Here is a 21,526-nt window from a genome sequence, read left to right on the forward strand (position 1 = left end):
TGCTCGAGTGGACAACTCGACTTGACCACTCGATTCGACCGCTTGACACATTTGCTTGACTTACTACTCGACCCGACTGCTCGACTTAACTGCACAATTGCACTACTCGACTGGACTGTTCGATTCGACTGCACGACTGGACTGTTCGATTCGACTGCTCGACTGGACTGCTTAACTGGACAGCATGATTCATCTGCTCGACTAGACTGCTCAACTCAACTGTTCGATTCAACTGCTTGATTCCACTGCTCGAATGAACTGCTCGACTCAACTGTTCGACTTAACCGCTCGACTCGACTGCTTGACTAAACCATTCGATTCGACTGCTCGACTCAAGTCCTCGACTAGACTACTCGATTCAACTGCTCGACTGGACTACCCGACTTAACTGCTCGACTGGACTGCTCAGTTTAACTGTTAGATTTGACTGCTCGACTCGACCACTCGACTCGACTGCTCGACTCGACTGCTCGACTCGACTGCTCGACTCAATTGCTCGACCTGACTGCTTGACTGAACAGCTTGATTTAACTGTTCGGATAGACTGCTCGATTTGACTGCTTGACTTGACTGTTCGACTCGACTGCTCGACCCAACTGCTTGACTCGATTGCTTGATTCGACTGCTTGACTCGCCAGCTCAACTCGATTGCTTGTCGCGATGATATCATATGGTCGGTGTTAAATCAGACCGGATCAAGTCGCAAAATTTTAACAAATGAGTTAATGATAGCAAACGATCAAGAATTTTCTAAGCAACACGGAAGGTTCTCTCGATGGCAAAAGACCCCTCCCCCCACTAAGAGTGGGGGCTCCCATACAAATCTATACCTATAAAAATGGATTTCTGTCTGTCTGCCCGAATGTTCCTTATAGAATCGAAAACTACTGAACCGATCGGCGTGAAAATTTGCATATGGGGTTTTTGGGTTTCTATGGTGAATTGAGACCCCTCCATACTTTAGGAGGGGGGGCTCCTATACAAATGAAATACAAATTTCCTTATAACTCGAGAACTAATCAAGCAAATGGAACCAAATTTAGCATGTGGGTGTTTTTGTAGGCAATTTTTTTTTCTATGGCGAATTGAGACCCCTCCCCTCTTTAGGTGAAGAATAATGACCCTTCTCCCTATTAAGAGGGGGGGGGGGCTTCCATACACATGAAATACAAATTTCCTCATAACTCGAGAACTAATCAAGCAAATGGAACAAAATATGACATGTGGGTGTTTTTGGAGACAAGAATGCTTTCTATGGTGAATTGAAACCTCTCCGCTTCAGGAGGGGAGGGGGGGAGGGGGGGCTCCTATACAAATGAAATACAAATTTCCTCACAAGTCGAAAAGTAATCAAGCAAATGGAACCAAATTTGGCATGTGGGGGTTTTGGAGGTAGGAATTTTTTTAATGATGGTTTGACCCCTCACTCCTGTGGTTGGGGACTATAATACAAATAAAACAGAAATTTTTGCGTAACTCAAAAACTAATCGAGCTCGAGAAATTTTAGACTCTTTCATGAAACATTAATCAAACAAGACCACCAAAAACTATCAATAGTAACATTAGATAATTCAGCGCGAGACGGCCACAGCCCGCGAGTATTGCCGGCGACCTGCCGTAGGAAGCGCCGGCCACTGCGGGGGGCAGCCCCGCGTAGAGATCACCTCTATCTAGGTTTATTTATTTTTCTAGATCTACTGACCTCTATTACTTTCCGTCAGCTGGGTCACCCCTGCGAAATTGTACTTTCTACGAAAAGGTTTTCCGTGAAATGGTACATCCCGCGTAAGGTTTTTCGCGAAATGGTATTCTGCGAAACTCTATATCCCGCGTTATGGTCAATCGAGAATTGGTGTTCCGCACCAATTCGGCGAAATGGTTTGTAATGATGGCGAATATTTGAATGCTATCTGCTTTATTTTATCAAGCTAAGCAATGGGGGGAGTTGTTTTCTACTTTACTGTGAGGAAAATTTGTATATGTAACTTTGTAACTCCCTTGTAACTTTGTAATGTATTTGTAACTCCCCAGAAACTTGCAAAACTCGAGATTGCGACAAAGGTCATCCGAGACTCACGATTTATGTACAACACAGTTTAATTTGTGCTAATACAAAGTTTGTCGGGTCAGCTAGTCTAATATAAAAGAGCCTTATCTGTAACTAAAATCAGGCCCCTGACAGGACGCCATATTTTCCTAGTGAGAATCGCAGCTCGCTCCCTACATGTTTTGTACATGGGCTAGTGCAAGCACTTCATGAACACTCCGTCATCGGGAGCAGGTTTTGTTGTGGCCCGAAAAACAAGGGTTCCATAATCGGTATTATAATTCGTGATAGAATAATGTACAGATGTCAGTAACGTGCCTAAAATCCCCGCACCTCAGTCTGTATCAAACAACAGAGAGCGCATCATTCGATGTTTATACGCAAGCCCTCTCCGTTAGTTATTTTGAATGTAAAGTTTATCTGCGATATCTACCGCATGATATATTTTTAAATTAATCCTTGCGTGGTGTACAAAATTTCATTCCAATCCAAAATAATCGAGTCGAACCGTTTTGCTATTTGAGCTAGAAATGCTTCGTATGCCCGCATTTGAACAATGGAGCTTTTGCAACTAGCACTGTAGAAGATATTTAACCCATGCACTTCTACTATCAAAACGTGCGAGGAGTACGGTTAAAGATAGATTCATTCCTTTTGGTGGCAAGTGAGAGGGATTGGGATGTTATTGTGCTAACCGAGACATGGCACGATGTCTGTTTACGCAAATACCGTTGGAGGAGGTATCCTGATCGTTGTTATATCCATCCAACGGATGTTTCCTATACTTTGGAACATCTATGGGGCACTTGCGTATCGTCGAGCGGTGAGTGTGGGTGTAATATGTCTTCCCCATTCAAGAACATGTGGATTCGATCAGTTCTAACGCTTCTACTCTGGAACTCAGCGATTACGTTCTGCAATTTGCGGGCTCTAATCAGTCTCAATACCAGCCTTGAAAATTACGACGTAAGAAAAATCAAACTCTGCCGAACCCGGAGCTCCTGGCGGCGACGAACACTGATAACCACGGAGTCGAAGATTCTTCCCTGCTATATAACTCGTGTTCCTTCCAACCTGACAGCAGGATGGCAGCAAATTCACAAACCAGACTATGCTGATGAAACGGGCAAGAGAACATTTTGCAAATGCATGCCGGTAAGATCGTTTCGTATTTTAATTATTTATCATAACTATGATTTTCTTTATGCTAAACGTAGAATAGTGGATTTTACCATTCTTTAATCTGACTTATTGAAAATTGGTGTAAAATTAATTTATTTTACTTATTTTTCTTTCGCTAATTTGGTTTTGTATCAATTTTGAATAAAATTATTAAATTATTATGTCGGCATATTAATAATCAGTTATTTGCATAATTCATTAATTAAGCTTTAGTATGAATCCGCTCTCATAATTTTTTCGTTTACGTTGGTTTATTGAACAATTATTTTGTTATTTTTATATCTTGTTCTATTCTAACACTTCGGCAGCTGGTGCGTCTTATCTATTTTCAGAGAGCGAAATAAGGCGCTGTAACCTTGGCCTATTGCAGCCTGGCTTATGGTCGAAATGCCATAAGTTCAACCCTGAGGGTCCGGAGTATTATTTAATCTTTTACTAGTTGAATACTCCCAACGAGCATTAAAACTAAACAATAACAATTGAACAGAAACGGTTGGTACGAGACGTCCCCGTTTTTTCCTCCCCTGTCGATTCAGAAATGTATTTATGTATGAATAAATTATTCACACAAGATTCATTTCACAGAATCGTCTTTGCGGCAATACCTCACAGTTGGCCTGGCCGATTTGATTTTTGTGATATATCTGGGATATTTTACAAATGTCAATACTGACAAGAGAATAGTTTGAAATATTTCTATGTTAAGAAATAATTTAAATTATTTCCAGGAATCCTTTATTGTGGCTGTGACAGTATTAAGGAGTAATGAGTAATGAGTAATGAGTATTGAGTAATCAACCTCAATACTAGCATAAGTTGGACAACGGGACACTTCGGCAGAGCCCTTAATGGCTTTCCTGCAGCTTCTGTTTTGCACTTTTAGATTACTTTGCTCTACATAGGTTAACGCAAATCAATAGCATATCGAACAGAAATCTACGTTTTCTTGATTTAGTTCTGTTTAACAAAGACGTAACATCAGTCTGCACTCCTGACTCGTAACTCTGCTTGCCTTGCCTCCACTTTCAGTGATCCGGATTTTAGGATACACCAGTCGGGATGGCTACTAGGCTAGTGGTGATAGTTCAGTCGATGCCCATCTCTTGAAATCGTTACAGCTTTCTTAAATTTCTGTAAAAATTGCATTTCAACCGCTCGGCTTGGATTCTATTCAAAGCGGTTAGTAGCAATAAGTTTGACCGTATTTGTGTCACGCTGCGTTCACACAATGGATAATGGCGGACAAGTGGATGCTGTCTCAACTGACTTCATCTTTAGCAGTCGATGGTTTTGCGTTAAAATCGGAGCTTCTCATTCTAAAGTGTTTACAATTCTTTCTGATGTCGCTCATGGTAGTAACCTTGGACCTTATTTGTTTTCGCTATGCATAAATGAGCTCACATTTCTATCATATTGTTTGCTGAATGCCGCCTGTTTTATACCGACGACGTCAAATTTTATATATTTGAGTGTGGATCATAATGAGGAGAGTTTGTGCTTCATATATTTTCTAACACTCAGTACAGAACTATTTCACGCGAAATCTTTCTCCAGAAAAAGCTAAAATCTAAAATTAACCTTTCTGATTTCGATTGAACTTTTCCTACGTGTTTGATAAGAGTACATCCGAAATTTAACAATTTTATGTCATTTTTACAGTTTTATTTATGCCAGTATAATATTTAACTAAGGTTTGTTTATTGAGCGTATTAATAGAATACGAAAGTTTAATGAAAGCCGAAACTAAAATCCGACTTGCAGGCTTCATCAGTGTGAGTATTAGTATCTGTATTTTGATTAAACCCTAGCTACAGTAGAATAAATCGTTGTCTTTGGCAACTCTATGAAACCTGATAAATAAATAGATTTAGCGAAATAAAAGACGCATTTGGGAAAGCTAATATTCCGTGCAATAAATGCCAGCGAGACGGTTACGAAGAAAAATAAAACTATATTATAAGAAGAAGCGACTTGTTATAACTAGCAACTTTGTTGCAGAACCTGCAGAAGCAACTCTAAAAATGCTATGAAGATTTACCCAAAGCGGAATCCATCTGACATAGCGTGCAACGTAGAACGTGATCGACACAAATGGCGCTGCATTCGGAGCTGCATTTCTAAAAATACAATATTCTAACGTAAGTCACCCAACATATATGGCCATGCTGCATGAGATCATTTTCGAAACTTTAAACCCATAAAAAATCGTTCCCGAAAAACAAAAATAATAAGAAGTCGTCTTGAAACAACTTCACTCATTTTGGTGGAGTTTCGTGTTTTGATTGGATACGAAAGGAACAATGAATTATTTTAATACCAGGGAAAGGCAGTTTGCTGCGAAAACATCCAAAAACTTGTTCCGAGTTCCTAACAGTGAACTAAAGGTTTTGTTAGTATAAACAAGAATCCATGTTAATTTATAAATGAAAACTAATCGAAGAATTATGTGACTTTTTGGTCATGAAAATTTGTGAAAATTGTAGAAAATACCACACACAATTATGGCTCCTAATGTTTTGCCTCTGCTTATAAACTAAATAGTTGCAGATTTAGAAAATGTATCCAAATTTTACTGGATGTTACTTATGTGCGAAAGATAATATAAAACTAATGGAAGAAGCATGTTGTTCCACCTGTTTCGTGGCTTATTTCACAGAAGGCAATGGAGATGGTAAAATTTTAATAATGTTTACAACATTTCAATCATGCTTTTGTTCGGTTCTGCACAAAGTCGATCCGTCAAATTCTGCCAACACCATGTTGGTAATGTGCGATTTTCGCTGGATATCAGACATTTGCATAAGCGGGATGGCGGTATTTGATCCCGGTAGCAGCAGACTTTCCGAACCAAAACAAAACAAAAACAAAAATTCCTACGATATTCCCTGGGCGTTCCAAACCAGTTTAGACAAAAAAAGACTGTCTACAGGATTAAATTCGGCTTTAACGGTCTAATCAATGAATGGAGAATGCATATATAAGCGCAACGATTATTATCCGAGCTCAGTATGTTGGTAAAGAAAATTTTGAAGAGTTCAGTTAGTTTAGTCTGGTGGAAAGTTAAGAATGTTAAAGGTATGTTTTATCACACGACACAATGTCAAAGGCTTAAGTTCAAATTTATTTTCCTCTTTCTCAAATATATTCTACAGGAACTGATAGTGCTAAGTGTACTGATAGCCCTATGTACAGGGTTTCCCGCTCCGGAAGAATTAAAGGCAGTGGCCGCTCCCACAGGTCCTGTCCCTGTATTGGTCCAAGACGACGGAGGTTCATTGCACGACTTAGATACGGCTGAGGCTACCCGTCGGCGTCATCGCTATCGTTATACTTACAGGACAGTCACTTACGGGCCTAGTTTCCGTTGCGGAAGAGGTTGTGGGGGTAGATATGCTGTTGCACGAGCATATCCGTCGGTGGGCATAGTGTGGGCCGGTTGATGGGGAAACGGTGTCACTGGGGTAGGTATTGGAGGTGGGTTATCTGGATAATAAAGTATCAAGATTTACTGAAAGTTTATGTAACTATAATTCTAAAGACAGTCGATGCAATGCTGTAATTTTTTGTCTCAGCTTTTTTGGTAGATTTTATCAAGCTAACGCAAAAAACAGAATGTAAATCGGTTAAGAATTGATCGCGAAACGATGATTTTAGGCCGAAAAATGTTACGAACTAGGGCTTTCCTTCACTAGTGAAAATATAAAAAAATAAAAAAAAAATCTCGGGATAAAGCGATAAGGCAGTTATAGGTAGCTTCCTAACAACATTATCAAGCAAAGCACAGGAATAGAAAACAGAAAATCTTTACGCAATACGTACGGCCGAAAACTTTCAAGCTGAAACTGGATGAATGCACCAAATTGCACAAAGGTATGTTTTACATGCTTTATATATTTTCCCTTATCCAATCGACGTACGACGCGATCCTAGTGAAGACAGCCGGATTAGCCTGCTCACACAATTCGCCGTAGCTGTAGAAACCTACTACGTGAGGCGCTACGGGAGAGTTTACAATCGCAGGATCATCAACGCTAGTCCAAACTAACTGATCGCCCTCATTGTAGCAAGTATTGTTGGCCCTCAGAAGGATATCCTGGACACATAGTTGATCAGTTGTTAGTCGGCTTTTGTAATCACGCTGACAATCGGTGTTGTACATAGGCGTGACTTGTTTGAAAAGCTCCTTGATGTTCCCTGTAAAAATATTTGCATATGTAAAGTGCTGTGGTGGTTGTGCCATGCATATAACGCTACCTGCTACTATTAATCTCAGATACAGCGGAGTGTGGCTAAGGTTGGTCCATACACATGCTGGAAATACTGATGCAGTTGGTGTTATTTCATCGATCAATTTGATAAGCGCAATATCATTTGATTTATCATTATTGTTATAATCTGGATGCGCGACGACTTGCTCTATAGCGACGGAATCATTGTTTGCTAAAATAGCCAAAGTTGGTGGGTTCGGCATCAAAAGTGCACAACTAGCTGAAGTAACGGCAGTCCGTTTTGTGATTAGCGACGCTAGACACCGTACAGTTTGCGACTCCTTCCAGGTTATGGTGATCTTCGTAAAAAGTTTTAATTAGAGGGATAAATTAATCGCATCACAAATCAAACTTACCGTATGTGCAAACCCTTTGGCTGAGTAAAGACTATACATTTTAGGATGAAATTGTTGGTAATCTGTTCGACACGTGTCTAATTCGTCTTCCCTTTCTTGGGAAAATTTATTTTCCACAAACTTTCGAGGGCAACAAATTACTTGTGCAGTCGAACAAAACCCTACTCGTCGGTTGGCTTTAAAATCGTTCCATACTTTCGAACATTTCGTATAATGGGTGCAAATTCCCGGCAGTTCATCGTCATAGTCGAAATCACAGTCCTCGTCTTCCTTCCATTCTGGGTTAATGAACTGCACTGCGGATTGTCTATCATAAGTGTTGGGGAGCAGAACCGTTCTCAGCCAATCCACGTGGCTAGATAATCTGGTTGCAACGGCTGCCTCACCAAAACCGCAATCTCTGCCGAAAGCATTTAAACCATACGCGTAGGTAAAGAATCGACTATTCCTATAGATTTGCCGCTGAATAGGAGCACCGTAGAGTAATCTGCATGATCCGGGAACCAAAAATAACCGATATCCAACGCAGAGATGCTCCGGTGCCAATCCTCGTGTAAGACGCGAGAGGAACTCTTCAGGAATTGTGCAATTTTGAGGGGTATTTACACTTAATCTAGGTAGGAGCGTTTGTTCCGTTGGCTCTGTGATTGAAATGAATATGGTTACATTACAGTTTTCATAAAATGTTTCAAAACTTACCAAATGCTTCAAATTTTGTTCTGGAAAAGTAAAACTCGTTAATATCTTTACGACCGATACTCGCCACTTCCACCTGTGGGTTGGGAATTTCTCGTGAATTCCATATGCAAGCCGGAGTCACTTGTCTGGAAAATTGCACTCGATCTTTCAGTTTAAGTACCGCAATATTATTGTATAGGGATTTTTTCCTGTATTCCGGGTGCACAATGATCATTGCAATGTCGAAATTTTCTCCATACGGGTCGACAATCACGTGTGAAGGAGCAATGCTGAAGGGAATGTAATTTGGAGGTTAGAAATTATATAAATGTTCGGTTCCTATACCCATCGTGTGATGTACATTCCGCTAGGGTGAGTGCAGTGTCATCGGCGATTAGTGTGGCACTGCAATTTTCTCTGCGTCCATCCTTCCATGCTACGGTAATCTAAGAGTGGACGATGAGTAATTTTCTTCGTGACAGGGTTGTTTGTAAACTTTTCAAAATTGTTTTTTTAACATAAAACAATCAACATTACCTTATGCTGTAAATCGTTTCCAGCTTTGCGCACATGTGCTTGTGTGGCGATAACGGTATGAACGCCATTGTATTCTCCGATAATTGCGTCTTCTTCGTACTCCCTTAAATGGGCGTATCGAAGCGCACAACTGATAGGTTCTAGGCTCCAGTCTAGCCAAAACGTAATAAAAAATCATTAATATAGACTGAGTATTAATACAGGCTGTATCTCACCGAACACATCGCTCTCCTGGCTCTGCATCGTTTGCAGAATCCATTGGTAGTACGATGAAACTTTCGTATAGACTCCGGGGGTTGCCGTTCCGCAGGCTGTACCGAACGAAGTTACACCGACGAGAAATGGAGACACTTTCCCGTTGTGAAGCAATTTTATCTGCAGAGGCCCTCCGGAGTCACCCTGGAATTAAGCTTTATAGTTTCAAATTTCCTAACCTATAAAATCAGAAATTTACTGGACAGGTATCCATAAGTTCATCTCCGGCGCATAGTTGAGTTTCCTTGAGGCCATCCCGCAGAATGCGAATACTGCTGTCATAAAATTCACTGCATTTCTTATTTGTTGTTGGTTTTAGGGTTACTTTCAGTAGCGATGGGGTTCGATCTTGTGCTGTGGATTTAGAAGATATTTGATTCCATTCTAGGAAGAGTTTGTTGACTTCTAGTAAGCCAACAGCTTTGTATACTTTATGAAGGGGAATTTATCATGGACGCAAACCACTTACAAGGTACCTAATACCATTGTTGATAGATTGATTACAAGTGAGTTTTAATTTGAACTCACATAAAAAATAATCTGAAGCTTAAAAACGCCTACAGCATAGAGTTCAATCATCCCGAATTTCTCTTTGAGTTTGTAAAATGAAACAGGATATTTACCATAACCGGTGTCTCCCCATCCAGTAGCTTCCAGTGCACTAAAGCGAACTTCACTGTCAATCCAAAGGCATGCTGGCGAAACTGTTTCGTGTAATCTGCAGTGATTTTAAGCTTTTATCATTTTGATCTCGGCGTTGGACAATTTATTTAGAACGCGGCGATTCGTTAGCTTGGATTTTATGTAACAACAAACAAAAAGTGTTTCAGTCGTAGCCATAGTTGTGTTCCATTAGCAATACTCACCTCACATTTTTCTCCAACCTCAAAAGTGCAATGTCGTTGTAAGAGAGAGAAAACTTGTAGTCGGGATGCCTGATCACTTGAACGATCTTCAGCTGTTGGGCGAATTGGTCATCCTCATCACTGAAGATGTTAATGTCTCCGAAACGAGCCACATCCGGTGGTTGTCCACTGAAAGAAATCTTAAATGACACTTCTTGCACACTGTATTTGAACAATGATCTACTGACTTATCAAGCGTACAGTGAGCCGCCGTCAGCACATAGTTCTCCCAAATTAGTGATCCTCCACATTTCCAGCTGATGGTATCGTTCGGTAGTGTCCATCCGATGGCTGCCATATGGGCAAATTCTTTCAAGTAAACTGGGCTGGCAAAAGCTGGGGCTGCTTCGCCACCATCACCATATCTGTAGTAACGTAGATGACAGTCTGAAACGTTGGATTTGGGTAAATCAAGGAATGCCAAACTGGTGAATGTTTGTCTTCTGTACCGTCGAGCGATATCCTCTCATTCGGGAACATTGCCGTATCTAAGGATTCGTTAAATGGACTCTTTATAGGAGGAAGGCAGTAAACTGAAATCGTCGAAAACAATTATATTTGGAATGTTGAGAGTGTCATTAGTTAATCATACCATTATTGACCAGCAGAACACTTACTAGCATCAAATGCACTAGCCTTTCTGTTTGTGACATATTGATTAAATTCACCAAAATCAGTTAAGTAAACTCAAAACACAAGTTTCACTAAAAATACACTTTTAATCACTTGATAACTGCTTTCTTCCAGTGAATGCAGCAAGTCAACAGCGTTCGACGGTGCCGGCTATACTGATTTCCTAGTTACTTCGATTGCAGAGTTCAGCTTGATCGGCCGAAGCAGCCTGACTCATAAACGGGCATTTCCCGGCAAAGTCAAGGTTGTCTTTCGAACCCGAAGAAGATTATTTCTGTAATCAAAATTTGCCTCCAATATAATTTATGCTTTATTCGTTGCATGGGGTCATGGTGTCTTTGAACTCACAGTTCTTATCGTACACGCTCAAACGCATCTATTCTGTTCTGAATGCTTTCAGTATGCCGTAATGATTGCGGTCGTCAATTGCTTTCTTTTTTTTTATTGAGGTGAGTTGAGCAGGAATCACTTCAGATGAAATTATTAGTTATTTATACGACAATATTGTTTTAGTCAAATATGCAATAAGTTTTCCTGCGTGATGATTGATGATGTTCAATTATTAAAATTCATTAACAAATAAAATAAATTCTGGGTGATCGATACAATTGACAGTATTTATAAATTCGTGTAAGAAACAGTAGATTTATACAGTCAAGTTTTTCGACGAGGCTGGAACACAGGATATATAGCATTATGGAAACCCCTTTTCCCTCTGCTTTAGTAGAGCAAAATCTTCAACAAATTATTACAGATCTGGTCTATCACGAAACTTATCCAACTTTCTCGAGCTATCCCAGTCGCTCCAGCCCTGAAGTCAGGGATCGAAAAATAGGCTTCCAGCATCCCGTCTTAGGCAAGTATTGTAATAAGTGTTCATAGGCATCAGCCTGTATCGATTGCGTCTTGCAGCAAATCCCGTTCTGTTAACCTTCAACTGTACTATCAGAATGTAGGTGGCATGAAAACATCCGTTGTCGAGTACTTTCTTACCAAATATTTCATAACTTGGTAGCCAGGGAGGGCACGCACAGTTTGATTCGTTTTAGCTCTTTTAACTGTACCGCCACAGCCGAGCACAATTAAAAAGAATATGCGTGGACCAGAAGGGCTGTTGTCGATAACGCCAGCGTTGCCCCCGTAATACTTCGTGTTTGGAACGATTTTACCAGGACAGGTGTTTTTAGTCTTTGACCTTGAAATGCGGTCAGGCATTAATATTAATATTTTTTATGTTACGGTGGTTCTACAATTGATGGAGGGACGGAAGGGGAAAGTAATGAAAAATTTTTTGGAGTGGAGGGGAAAGAGCGGGAAGGTTAGTTCCCCTAGTAAGTAAGCTAAGCCTAGCTACCAAAATCCTCCGCTCACCTTCAGCTCTTTCCCCTCCACTCCAAAAAATTTTTCATTACTTTCCCCTACCGTCCCTCCGTAATTTTTCAAATAGACCTGAGTAACAATGGGAGATTCTCTTTGCGTCTCCTCTTTTTACGGCGATCCTAATGCATTTTAACACATCAGTTTTGCATAAAACGATTGCCGGACTCACTAGTTAGCTCAATGTTTTGAAAATTTCCTTTTCTATATATTTAAGAAGCCGTGAAAGGCGGAAGAGAGGAGACGCGAAGAGAATGTCTTATTGTCACTTAGGTCTATTTGAAAAATTACCCGAGAATTGTAGAGCCGCCGTTTCAAAAAATATTAATGTTAATGCCTGATCGCAGTTCAGGGTCAAAGACTAAAAACACGAATTAGGTGTATTTCATAGGAACGGAGCCGTTCTACGAAAACTCACGCTGAGAATCGTGGCTAACACGCTGACAGACGAACAGCATCACTCGCTGTGCCTTGCAAGGCGTAAGGGCCTGCATAGTGTCGTCGTCCTGACAGTAAAAATGAGTTAGATTAAAACTTCTCGATCGGTGGTTTCTACAGTTGACGGAGGAAGAGGCACAATTTGTGTCTAAAAATAACGCAACCACATACGTCGATATTTTAACAAGGGGGTTGCGCAGTCTCCTTTTGTCCAGCGCCTCTGCGGTTCATAGGTACACGGGTACCAGCGAGCCACATGCCCTGGCTTCGACACTTCGTTTGCCTATGAATCATCGGTAGAAACTTCTGCAACCACCGTCGCTCGAAATGATTGAATTGATGACGTATCTGCTTCCAATTGTTCAGAAGCGCCTCACGCTGATCCGTAGGTTTCGCAGTTGGATGTTTTATGTCTCTGGAACTTCCAAGGAGAAAGTAGTTTGGTGTGAGGGCATCCTGCTCTTCGGATCCCAACGGTGGGTAGGTCAACGGTCTAGAGTTGACGATGCTTTCTGGTTCAATCGACAACGTCTGAACGTCTTCGTCGTCGAGCTTTGTTAATGCTTTCTACGGCGAATTTGATAGAGGGGACCATCCTCTCCCAGGCTCCACCCATCTGTGGAGTTGAGGATGGATTGAAGAACCACGTGGTATTGGCATTGGTGAATGTTTCCACTAAATCGCTACAGATCTGCTGCCTAAGCAACTTTTCGGCACCTTGGAAGTTGGTGCCAATGTCGCTATACGCCTTTAGCTGCGCTCCACGATGTCCAGCGAATCGGTGGAAATAGGTAATACAGCTTTCGGTGCTCAGAGTAAACGCAACTTCGAGATGAACAGATGAAGATGAGGGCACGAATGAAGCTAATCTAGCGGGTGGAAGAGGTGCCATTCTTGGGTGGCTGGCTGAGATTTACGGATCTTGCATATTAGGCACAATCGTGACGTTTTTCGTACTGTAGCTCGAAAATGAGAAATGGAGAACTTCTGCCTAACTTCATTCACTACCGTCTCATGGTTAGCATGGTGGTTTGCACGATGATAGCGATCCAGATAAACGATAAACGAAGATAAACGAAAATTAGTTCTTTGCGGCTCCGATCCGCCCGTCCTGCCTCAGGACTCCGCACTCATCGATATGAATGTTCTCTGCTCTCCGTATTTCATTCGAGTTCAAAGGCGTTATGTCTTGTTGTTCCTTTGTTCCACGGGCGTTCTGGATGAATCGTAGTACGTAGTCCACTGCGCGAAGGAGGCGCATCAAGCGGGAAGATCGTTCAAGTTGCACTATAGGCTGTGCTACTGAGATTCCGTGCACAAAACACGGCTGAAGTTCTTCCTCCGTAAAGGCTTTCTGCTTGAAATTCTGTTGCGGCCACTGCTGCTCTGGATAGTAAAGAAAGGCTGGACCACGGAACCGCTTCCCTTCCGATGACAAGCAAGCAAGGACCATGGCCCCACTTCGTTGCCTCGTCCGCTCAGTTCATTTTGCTGAGCACCCATTCAGACTCGCTGGATTCAGACATTGTGAGAATTTCTTTAACGAAGGACGTTAGCCTGGTTTTGAGGTTCCAAGCGGGGTATGAATAGCAGTTTGAGGGGCGCCCGTTTTATTTTCGCCTTCTCTACTGACGTTATTTCAACTCCCGGCTTAGTTCCCGTATCTTCCTGCTCTGAAATGTGGCAATTCACTCCTACGATGTTTGCTTCGCTTCCTGCGCCGTATACGCGTCATCCAAGTCGTGGTTTCGTGGCCGCCACGACACTTAAGCGTTATTGGTAAGCTCAGTTAATCAAAACCAATGAGCAAGCGTGGCACAGCTCTGGCTATCGGTAATCCTTTGAGATCGGTGAACCGCTGGGAAAGTTGTTCCGTATGCAGCGATTGTATTGGAAGATTCAGCTCAAACACAGTTCTTAGCGACTTTACTTGAAAGGATTTTCCATTTGAAATTCCAATTCGCAATTTGGAATGATATTTTCTGGGAATAACTCTATTAGCACGACTGTTAAAATGTTGTTGTGACAACCGAAATATGACTAGTTTCAGTCGTAATCCGGTTGCTTTAACTAAATGGGCTTAAAGTGTGCTACTTGGGTAGTTTCGCCCTTCTATGATTCAGCCCAATAGGGGTTCGGCCTTTTATGATACGCCCAAATATAGTCACACAAGACTGTTGTGGAAATTCGGCTTTTGGTTATTCAGCCATTCGGTACCAAATCGGTGAGTCTATACAAGGGCTAGGGAAAACTAAAACAAAAGTCGGTAGACCTAGGAAACCGAATAAACCTAGACAGATGTGGGTGGTCTGCCTCCGTAGTGACTGGCATTTGAATCGTCTCTGAAAAATCATAATATATTTTTCACAGTATTATACCAAAAGGTCATTATGCCAAATGTTTTTTTTTTGCCAAGCTGTTCCTTATGTTTATGCCGATGTTTTTATGTCAAACGACGTTATGCCAAACAGCACTATGCCAAATAAATTGTTACTGGCGGAACCAGAGGGGTTCCACCTACTATACCCCTGGTCCCTGGTCGAACCACTGGGGACCGTCTGGGGTGGGTGCTCACGACCTCTTTTCACACCCGAGCACGAGCGTGAGGCTCTAACAGCTCAAGGTCGGCTCTGGCCTAGTTCGTTAATCAGGACTGTGATATGAGTGTGTATGCGCAAGGAAAAAGCTAGTGGATACAATTTAAACTTTTAATGATCCCTAACATGTACATTATTCTGTGTGTGAGTGTTAATGTAAGTGTGGTCAATGTGGGTGGTTCGGTGGACGCCATTACCTGGTAGGCTGGTCATTAACAATGACAGGATGATTTGAGGATGACGATTTCCTTCAGCTGGACTTTCCAAGGGTGCTTCTGACCTACCACTGGCTTCACGGAACAATCCCCGTACCGTCGCGGCTACAGATTTCCTCGGCTGGCAGTTCTCGATCGAAGCAAGATGACACGTGGTTGTCGCCGGGTGGACGCTACTCCTATATACCCATGCGATTCTATGCTGACGGAGCTTTGCCTCGCCGTGGGCTCACGGGAAGGTCGCAGTGTTTTATTGGAGAACGCTTTCAGCGGCTCAGTGATGACACGTGGTGAATGGCTAATCGGAGATCGGATTGGCCCGCCGCTTTGTTGGTTACCAGTCTTGGGACGTAATTCGCCTTTTACTAGGCTAACGGCTGCTCGTTATCTGCCGGAAATATTCCTACGGGGCCAATCTGGTGGGCTCTCGTAGGCTCCAGCTTCCTATTACGGGTCCTGATTCGACTCTCTTCTACTTTTACTATTAATCTTTCACTATAAACTAACTCACAGCTTTTTCAAACTTTTCTTCTATTTTCACGCCTTCGTCCACTCACAAGCTTTTCGCTCGACAGTTAGTTAGAAAATGACGGCGGAGATCAGGAAGCTTATCGCCATCAGTACCTTTTATCGCCATCTCTTCATTTTCTGCTATCTCCTTTTACTTCCTTTTCAACCACCCACTGAACTGACATCGAACCGGTTATTTAATCGTTTTTCGTGTAGTGTCATGTGTGCTTAATTCTAGCCCTATTTGTTGAGTGTATATCTGAATTGGCCGTATTTAGTTAAGCGCTCCGGAGGCTTTATATAAATAATAAATCTGACAAACTTTACCCTTAACTAATTAAATAACATATAATATAAATGTTACGAACGGTAACAAAATTTATGTTAAATGGGCGGCCCCGGTTCTTATTGTATTGTGACATTTCATAGGAAAGCGGAATTTTATAAATTATGCCTGTCGTCCAATATGCCTATTGTCCATTATGTCTCCCGTCCGTTATACCTATTATCTATTATGCCTATCGTCCGTTATGCCTAACGTCGCGCACCCGACTAATTTTTCAATATTATTTTTGAAAGTTGAAAAAAAGGTGTTGATTATGTTTAAAAGTAAAGTAAGGGAAAGTATAATAAAAATTTTCGGAAAGGAAACTAAAATGTATCCCTTTTCTATATTCTATCCCAACTTTTACTATCTCACACAATTTTCATGGAAACTTTCAAAATTCAGCTTTAGTAAAAGCAATACCAAAGAGGTTTTACCACACCACTAGGTTGATACAAACACAATTTCATAAAAAAAATATTTCATGAAAACAATTGTACTGGTTTTCCTTCACTATTGTGAGGGTTGAATACCCCTGGTACAGAATATCGCATATCCCAGCATCAGAACATGTCTAGTGCAATACAGCATCTCGGCAGAGTTACGTTGTGCTACCGTCGCGACAAACGGTGTGAACAGTTTTGTGCGTTATCGTGTCGACAATCATCGGTGTCGTCTAGATTCCGACCCCGTTCAACGACCTGACTGCCTATCACAGTCGGTCGTCTGCTACTGGAGAACAAACAAGACTTGGGTGATTCTTTGTGGCTGTAATCTAAGCTTGGCACAAAAAGTGCTTCTTTATTCTAATAAAAAATAGCATAACAATACTTTTGGTCAACATTTCGGGGCTCAAATACTCCTGTGAGGATTGCATAAAAGTATATATTATATGTTTTACATGTTTTTCCTTATCCAATCAACGTACGACGAGATCCTAGTGAAAACAGCCGGATAAGCTCGCTCACACAGTTCGCCGTAGCTGTAGAAACCTACTACGTAAGGCGTCACTGGACTGTTTTCTTTCGCAGGATCATCAACGCTGGTCCAAACTAATTGATCACCCTGGTTGTAGCAAGTATTGTTGGCGCTCAGGTTGACATCCTCAACGCATAAATGATCAGCGGTAATTCGGCTTTCATAATCGAGTTGACAGTCAGTGTTGTACATAGGTGTGGTTTGTTTACTAGTTTGTTCGATATTTCCTGTAAGAATATTTGGTAAGTTTAAATGTTGCAGTGGTTTTGCTCTGCGTAAGATTTCACCTGAATTTATTAATCTCAGATGAAGTGGAGTGTGGGTGAGGTTGGTCCATACACATGCTGGAAATACTGATGCAGTCGGTGTTACTTCATCGTTCAATTTGATAAGCGCAATATCATTTGATTTATCGTTTTTATTGTAATCTGGATGGGTAATGATTTGCTCAACAGCGATGGAGTCATTATTTGCTAAAATAGCCAAGACTGCTTTGTTCGGCAACAAAAGTGCACAACTAGCGGAAGTAACTGCAGTGCGTTTAGTGATTAGCGAAGCTAAACAGCGAACGCTTTGCGACTCCTTCCAGGTTATGGTGATCTAAGGAAAAAGTTCTGTCTTATGGAGCTAAATATTTTTTATGGAAAATCAAACCTACCGTATGTGCAAACACGGCTCCGTAAGCACCGGGGTTTTTGGGGTGAAATTGTTGATACTCTGTTGGACAAATGTCTAGTTCATCTTTTCGTCCTTGGGAAAGTTTATTTTCAACAAACTTTCGAGGGCAACAAATCACTTGTGCAGAAGAACAAAAACTTACTCGTCGATTGGCCTTAAAATCATTCCATACCTTCGAACATTTTGAATAATGGGTGCAAATTCCAGGCAGTTCGACATCGTAATCGAAATCACAGCTCTCGCCTTCCTTCCATTCTGGGTTGAGAAATTGCACTGCAGGTCGTCCACCATGAAAGTTGGGAAGTAGCACCGTTTTAAGCCAATCCACGTGGCTGACTAATCTCGTCGCTATGGCTGCCTCACCAAACCCACAATCTCTGCCGAAAGAATTTAGACCGTACGCATAGGTATAGTAACGATCATTTCTCCAGATTTTTCGTTGAATGGGAGCACCGTAGAGTAGTGCACAGGATTCGGGTACCAAAAATAAACGATCTCCGACGCAGAGATGCTCTGGAGCCAAGCCTTTTGCCAAGCCCGAACGAAACTGCTCAGAAATCGTACAATTTTGAGGGGTATTCACACTTAACCTAGGCAGGAGCGTTCGAAGCATTGGTTCTGCGATTGAAAAAAATTAATATGACATAATTTTCATAAATTGTATCCAAGCTTACCAAATGTTTCCATTTGTGATCCGTAATTAAGTGAGTTAATATCATTACGACCGATACCCGCTACTTCTACCTGTGGGTCGGGAATTTCCCGTGAATGCCATATGCAGGCCGGAGTCACCCGGTCGGAAAATTGTACTCGATCTTTTAGTTTAAGTACCGCAATGTTATTGTAGAGGGAATTTCCTCTGTATTCCGGGTGCACAATTATCTGTGCGATGTCGAAATTTGCTCCATTCGAATCGATAATCACGTGTGAAGGAGCAACACTGCGAACGGTTGAAATTTTGAGGTTAGAAATTACAGAAATGTGGATTAATAATAGGTACCCGTAATGTGATGCACAATCTGCTACGGTGAGTGCCGTATCATCGGCAATGAGTGTTGCACTGCAATTTTCTCTGCGTCCATTTTTCCATCCTATAGACACCTAAAAGTAGAGTTTGAGTTATAATTTTACAACCGTGCTAGGTTTGCTATAACTTCAATAGTATTTGTAGTACTAGTACTAGTGCTAGTCATGTACTAGTACTAGTACTAGTACTACTATGTTAGATGTATAAATTACTATTACATAAGTAACCAATAATAGTAGAGAACAAATTGTTTGGATTAAGATTTTGTTACCTTATGTCGCAAGTTGCTCCCAGCAAAGTGCATATGCGCTTTGTCAGAATTGAGAGAAACATAATTCTCGGATCGGCTTGCGATTACGTCGTCTTCGTACTCCCTTAAATGAGCGTATCGAAGGGCGCAACTGATGGGTTCCAGGCTCCAATCTATCATAAATGCAATGCTAAATTAAATACGAATCGAATAACAAGTACGGCCGTATCTCACCAAAAACATTGCTCTCCTGACTTTGCATTGTTTGCAGGATCCATTGGTAGTAAGCCGAAACCCTCGTATAGACCCCGGGGGTTGCCGTTCCGCAGGCTGTACCGAACGAAGTTACACCGACGAGAAATGGAGACACTTTTCCGTTGTGGAGCAATTTTATCTGCAGAGGTCCTCCGGAGTCACCCTGGAATCAAACTTTATAGTTTCACATTTAGGAACATAAAGCTATAAATATACTGGACAGGTATCCATGAGTTCATCTCCTGCGCATAGTTGGGTTTCCTTGAGGCCATCCTTCAGCAACCGGTTGTTGGTGTCGTAGAACTCACTGCATTTGTTGTTGGTTGTTGGTTTAAGTGTTACTTTCAGCAACGATGGCGTTCGGTCTTGTGCTGTGGACTTAGAAGGTATTTGAATCCATTCTTAGAAGCATTGTGGGAATTCTAGCTTGCCAACTCAATGAGTCGCAGACCATTTATTAGGTATAAAATTTTAAGATCCACAAAAACCGTTCTTAAATTCCAAATCATTGTGAATTGTGCAACAAAGTGCAAACATCCCGAATTTTCTCCTCAAGTTAAGTAAAACAGAAAAAAATAGTTACCAAATCCAGTGTCTCCCCATCCAGTAGCTTCTAATTCTTTGAAGCGAACTTCGTTGTCAATCCAAAGGCAAGCTGGTGAAACTGTATCATGTAACCTGCAACGATGAAAAACATTTAATTAAATTTTGAAGTCTTTGTTTCGGTCCCTTACTGTCCCAGTAAGTATTTGGACAAAGTCAGATAGACACAATCGGGGTTCTATTCTGTTTAAGAAACTATTCAGTGACATTTATATTATATTTGTTATATTTTGAATAATGAGCAATAGGAAAATGTTCGCCCATAGATACTACACACACATTCTAGTCACACAGTCGCACATATCACATACATACAATACATCGTACTCTCACCTATCAAGGCAGCTATACGCAATACTCACGTTACATTTTTCTCCAACTTCAAAAGTGCAATATCGTTGTACGAGAATGAAAACTTGTAGTCGGGATGCCTGATCACCTGAACGATCTTCAGCTGCTGAGCGAACTGGTCGTCCTCGTCACTGAAGAGGTTAATGTCTCCGAACCGAGCCACATCCGGCGGTTGTCCACTGGAAGAAATCTTAAGTTACACTTCTTGCACTGTATTTCAACGATGACATACTGACTTATCGAGTGTACAGTGAGCGGCAGTCAGCACATAGTTCTCCCAGATTAAAGATCCTCCACAATTCCAGCTGATGTTACCGTTCGGTTGTGTCCATCCAATGGCTGCCATGTGGGCAAATTCTTTCAAATATGCTGGCATGCCGAAAGCTGGGGCTACCAAACCCTGGTCACCATATCTGTAGTAACGCAGATGACAGTCTGAAAAGTCGAATTTGAGTAAGTCGATGTAATGAATGTCCTTCTGATGAATGATTTACTGTACCGTCGAGTGATATTCTTTCATTCGGGAGCATTGCTGCATCTAAGGATTCGCTGAATGGCGCGATAGGGAAAAGGCAATAAGCTGGAATTGCCGAAAATAGTTATGCTTGTAATATTGTGAATGCCATTAGTTTATTATACCTACCATTATGAATTAACAAAACACTCACTAGCGCCAAGCGCAATAGTTTCTTTCCATGTGACATACTGATTGATGCTTAAATGTTTTAAAATAATTTACTTAAAAAATACACTATTATTAGCTTAAATACAGCTATCTTGCAGTGAATGCATTCCAGTCAGCAGCGCACGGCGGTGCCACTTATACTGATTTTCCTGTTTGGGATATTATACTTCGAGTGTAGCAAGCATTCAACGCGATCGCTCGAAACTAGTTGGTTAACCTGGATGACTCACAAACCGGCATTTCTTGGCCAAGGTTGACACTGAAACGTAGAGAGGACTTAACTCTGTAACTAGATTTTGTAACAGTTTCAGTTTTTTTTTCATAATAAGAAGTGATGGTGTCTTTGAACTCTCAATTCTTATCCGACGTGTTGAA

The 21,526-nt window shown here is 41.4% G+C and overlaps 2 protein-coding genes across 2 annotated transcripts; both read right to left on the reverse strand.

The window, feature by feature from the left end:
* Positions 1-7,116: 7,116 nt before the first annotated feature.
* On the reverse strand, positions 7,117-10,882 carry LOC128740611 (uncharacterized). The gene is made up of 13 exons (XM_053836172.1): positions 10,822-10,882; positions 10,679-10,762; positions 10,418-10,616; positions 10,191-10,358; positions 9,948-10,042; positions 9,524-9,678; positions 9,285-9,468; positions 9,070-9,221; positions 8,878-8,978; positions 8,554-8,822; positions 7,837-8,495; positions 7,485-7,776; positions 7,117-7,424 (listed from the first exon to the last, which is right to left on the reverse strand). The coding sequence occupies exons 1-13, from the start codon at positions 10,880-10,882 to the stop codon at positions 7,117-7,119; spliced, it is 2,727 nt and encodes a 908-aa protein (XP_053692147.1).
* Positions 10,883-17,221: 6,339 nt separating this feature from the next.
* On the reverse strand, positions 17,222-21,170 carry LOC128743701 (uncharacterized). The gene is given in 13 exon segments (XM_053840328.1): positions 17,222-17,529; positions 17,590-17,929; positions 17,988-18,598; positions 18,655-18,920; positions 18,981-19,081; positions 19,279-19,430; positions 19,492-19,675; positions 19,729-19,883; positions 20,096-20,190; positions 20,478-20,645; positions 20,703-20,901; positions 20,966-21,046; positions 21,110-21,170. Coding segments are annotated over 13 exon segments (2,721 nt in total).
* Between the last annotated feature and the right edge of the window lie 356 nt (positions 21,171-21,526).

Source organism: Sabethes cyaneus, chromosome 3, assembly GCF_943734655.1.
Source record: "Sabethes cyaneus chromosome 3, idSabCyanKW18_F2, whole genome shotgun sequence".
Taxonomy (NCBI): Eukaryota; Metazoa; Arthropoda; class Insecta; order Diptera; family Culicidae; genus Sabethes; species Sabethes cyaneus.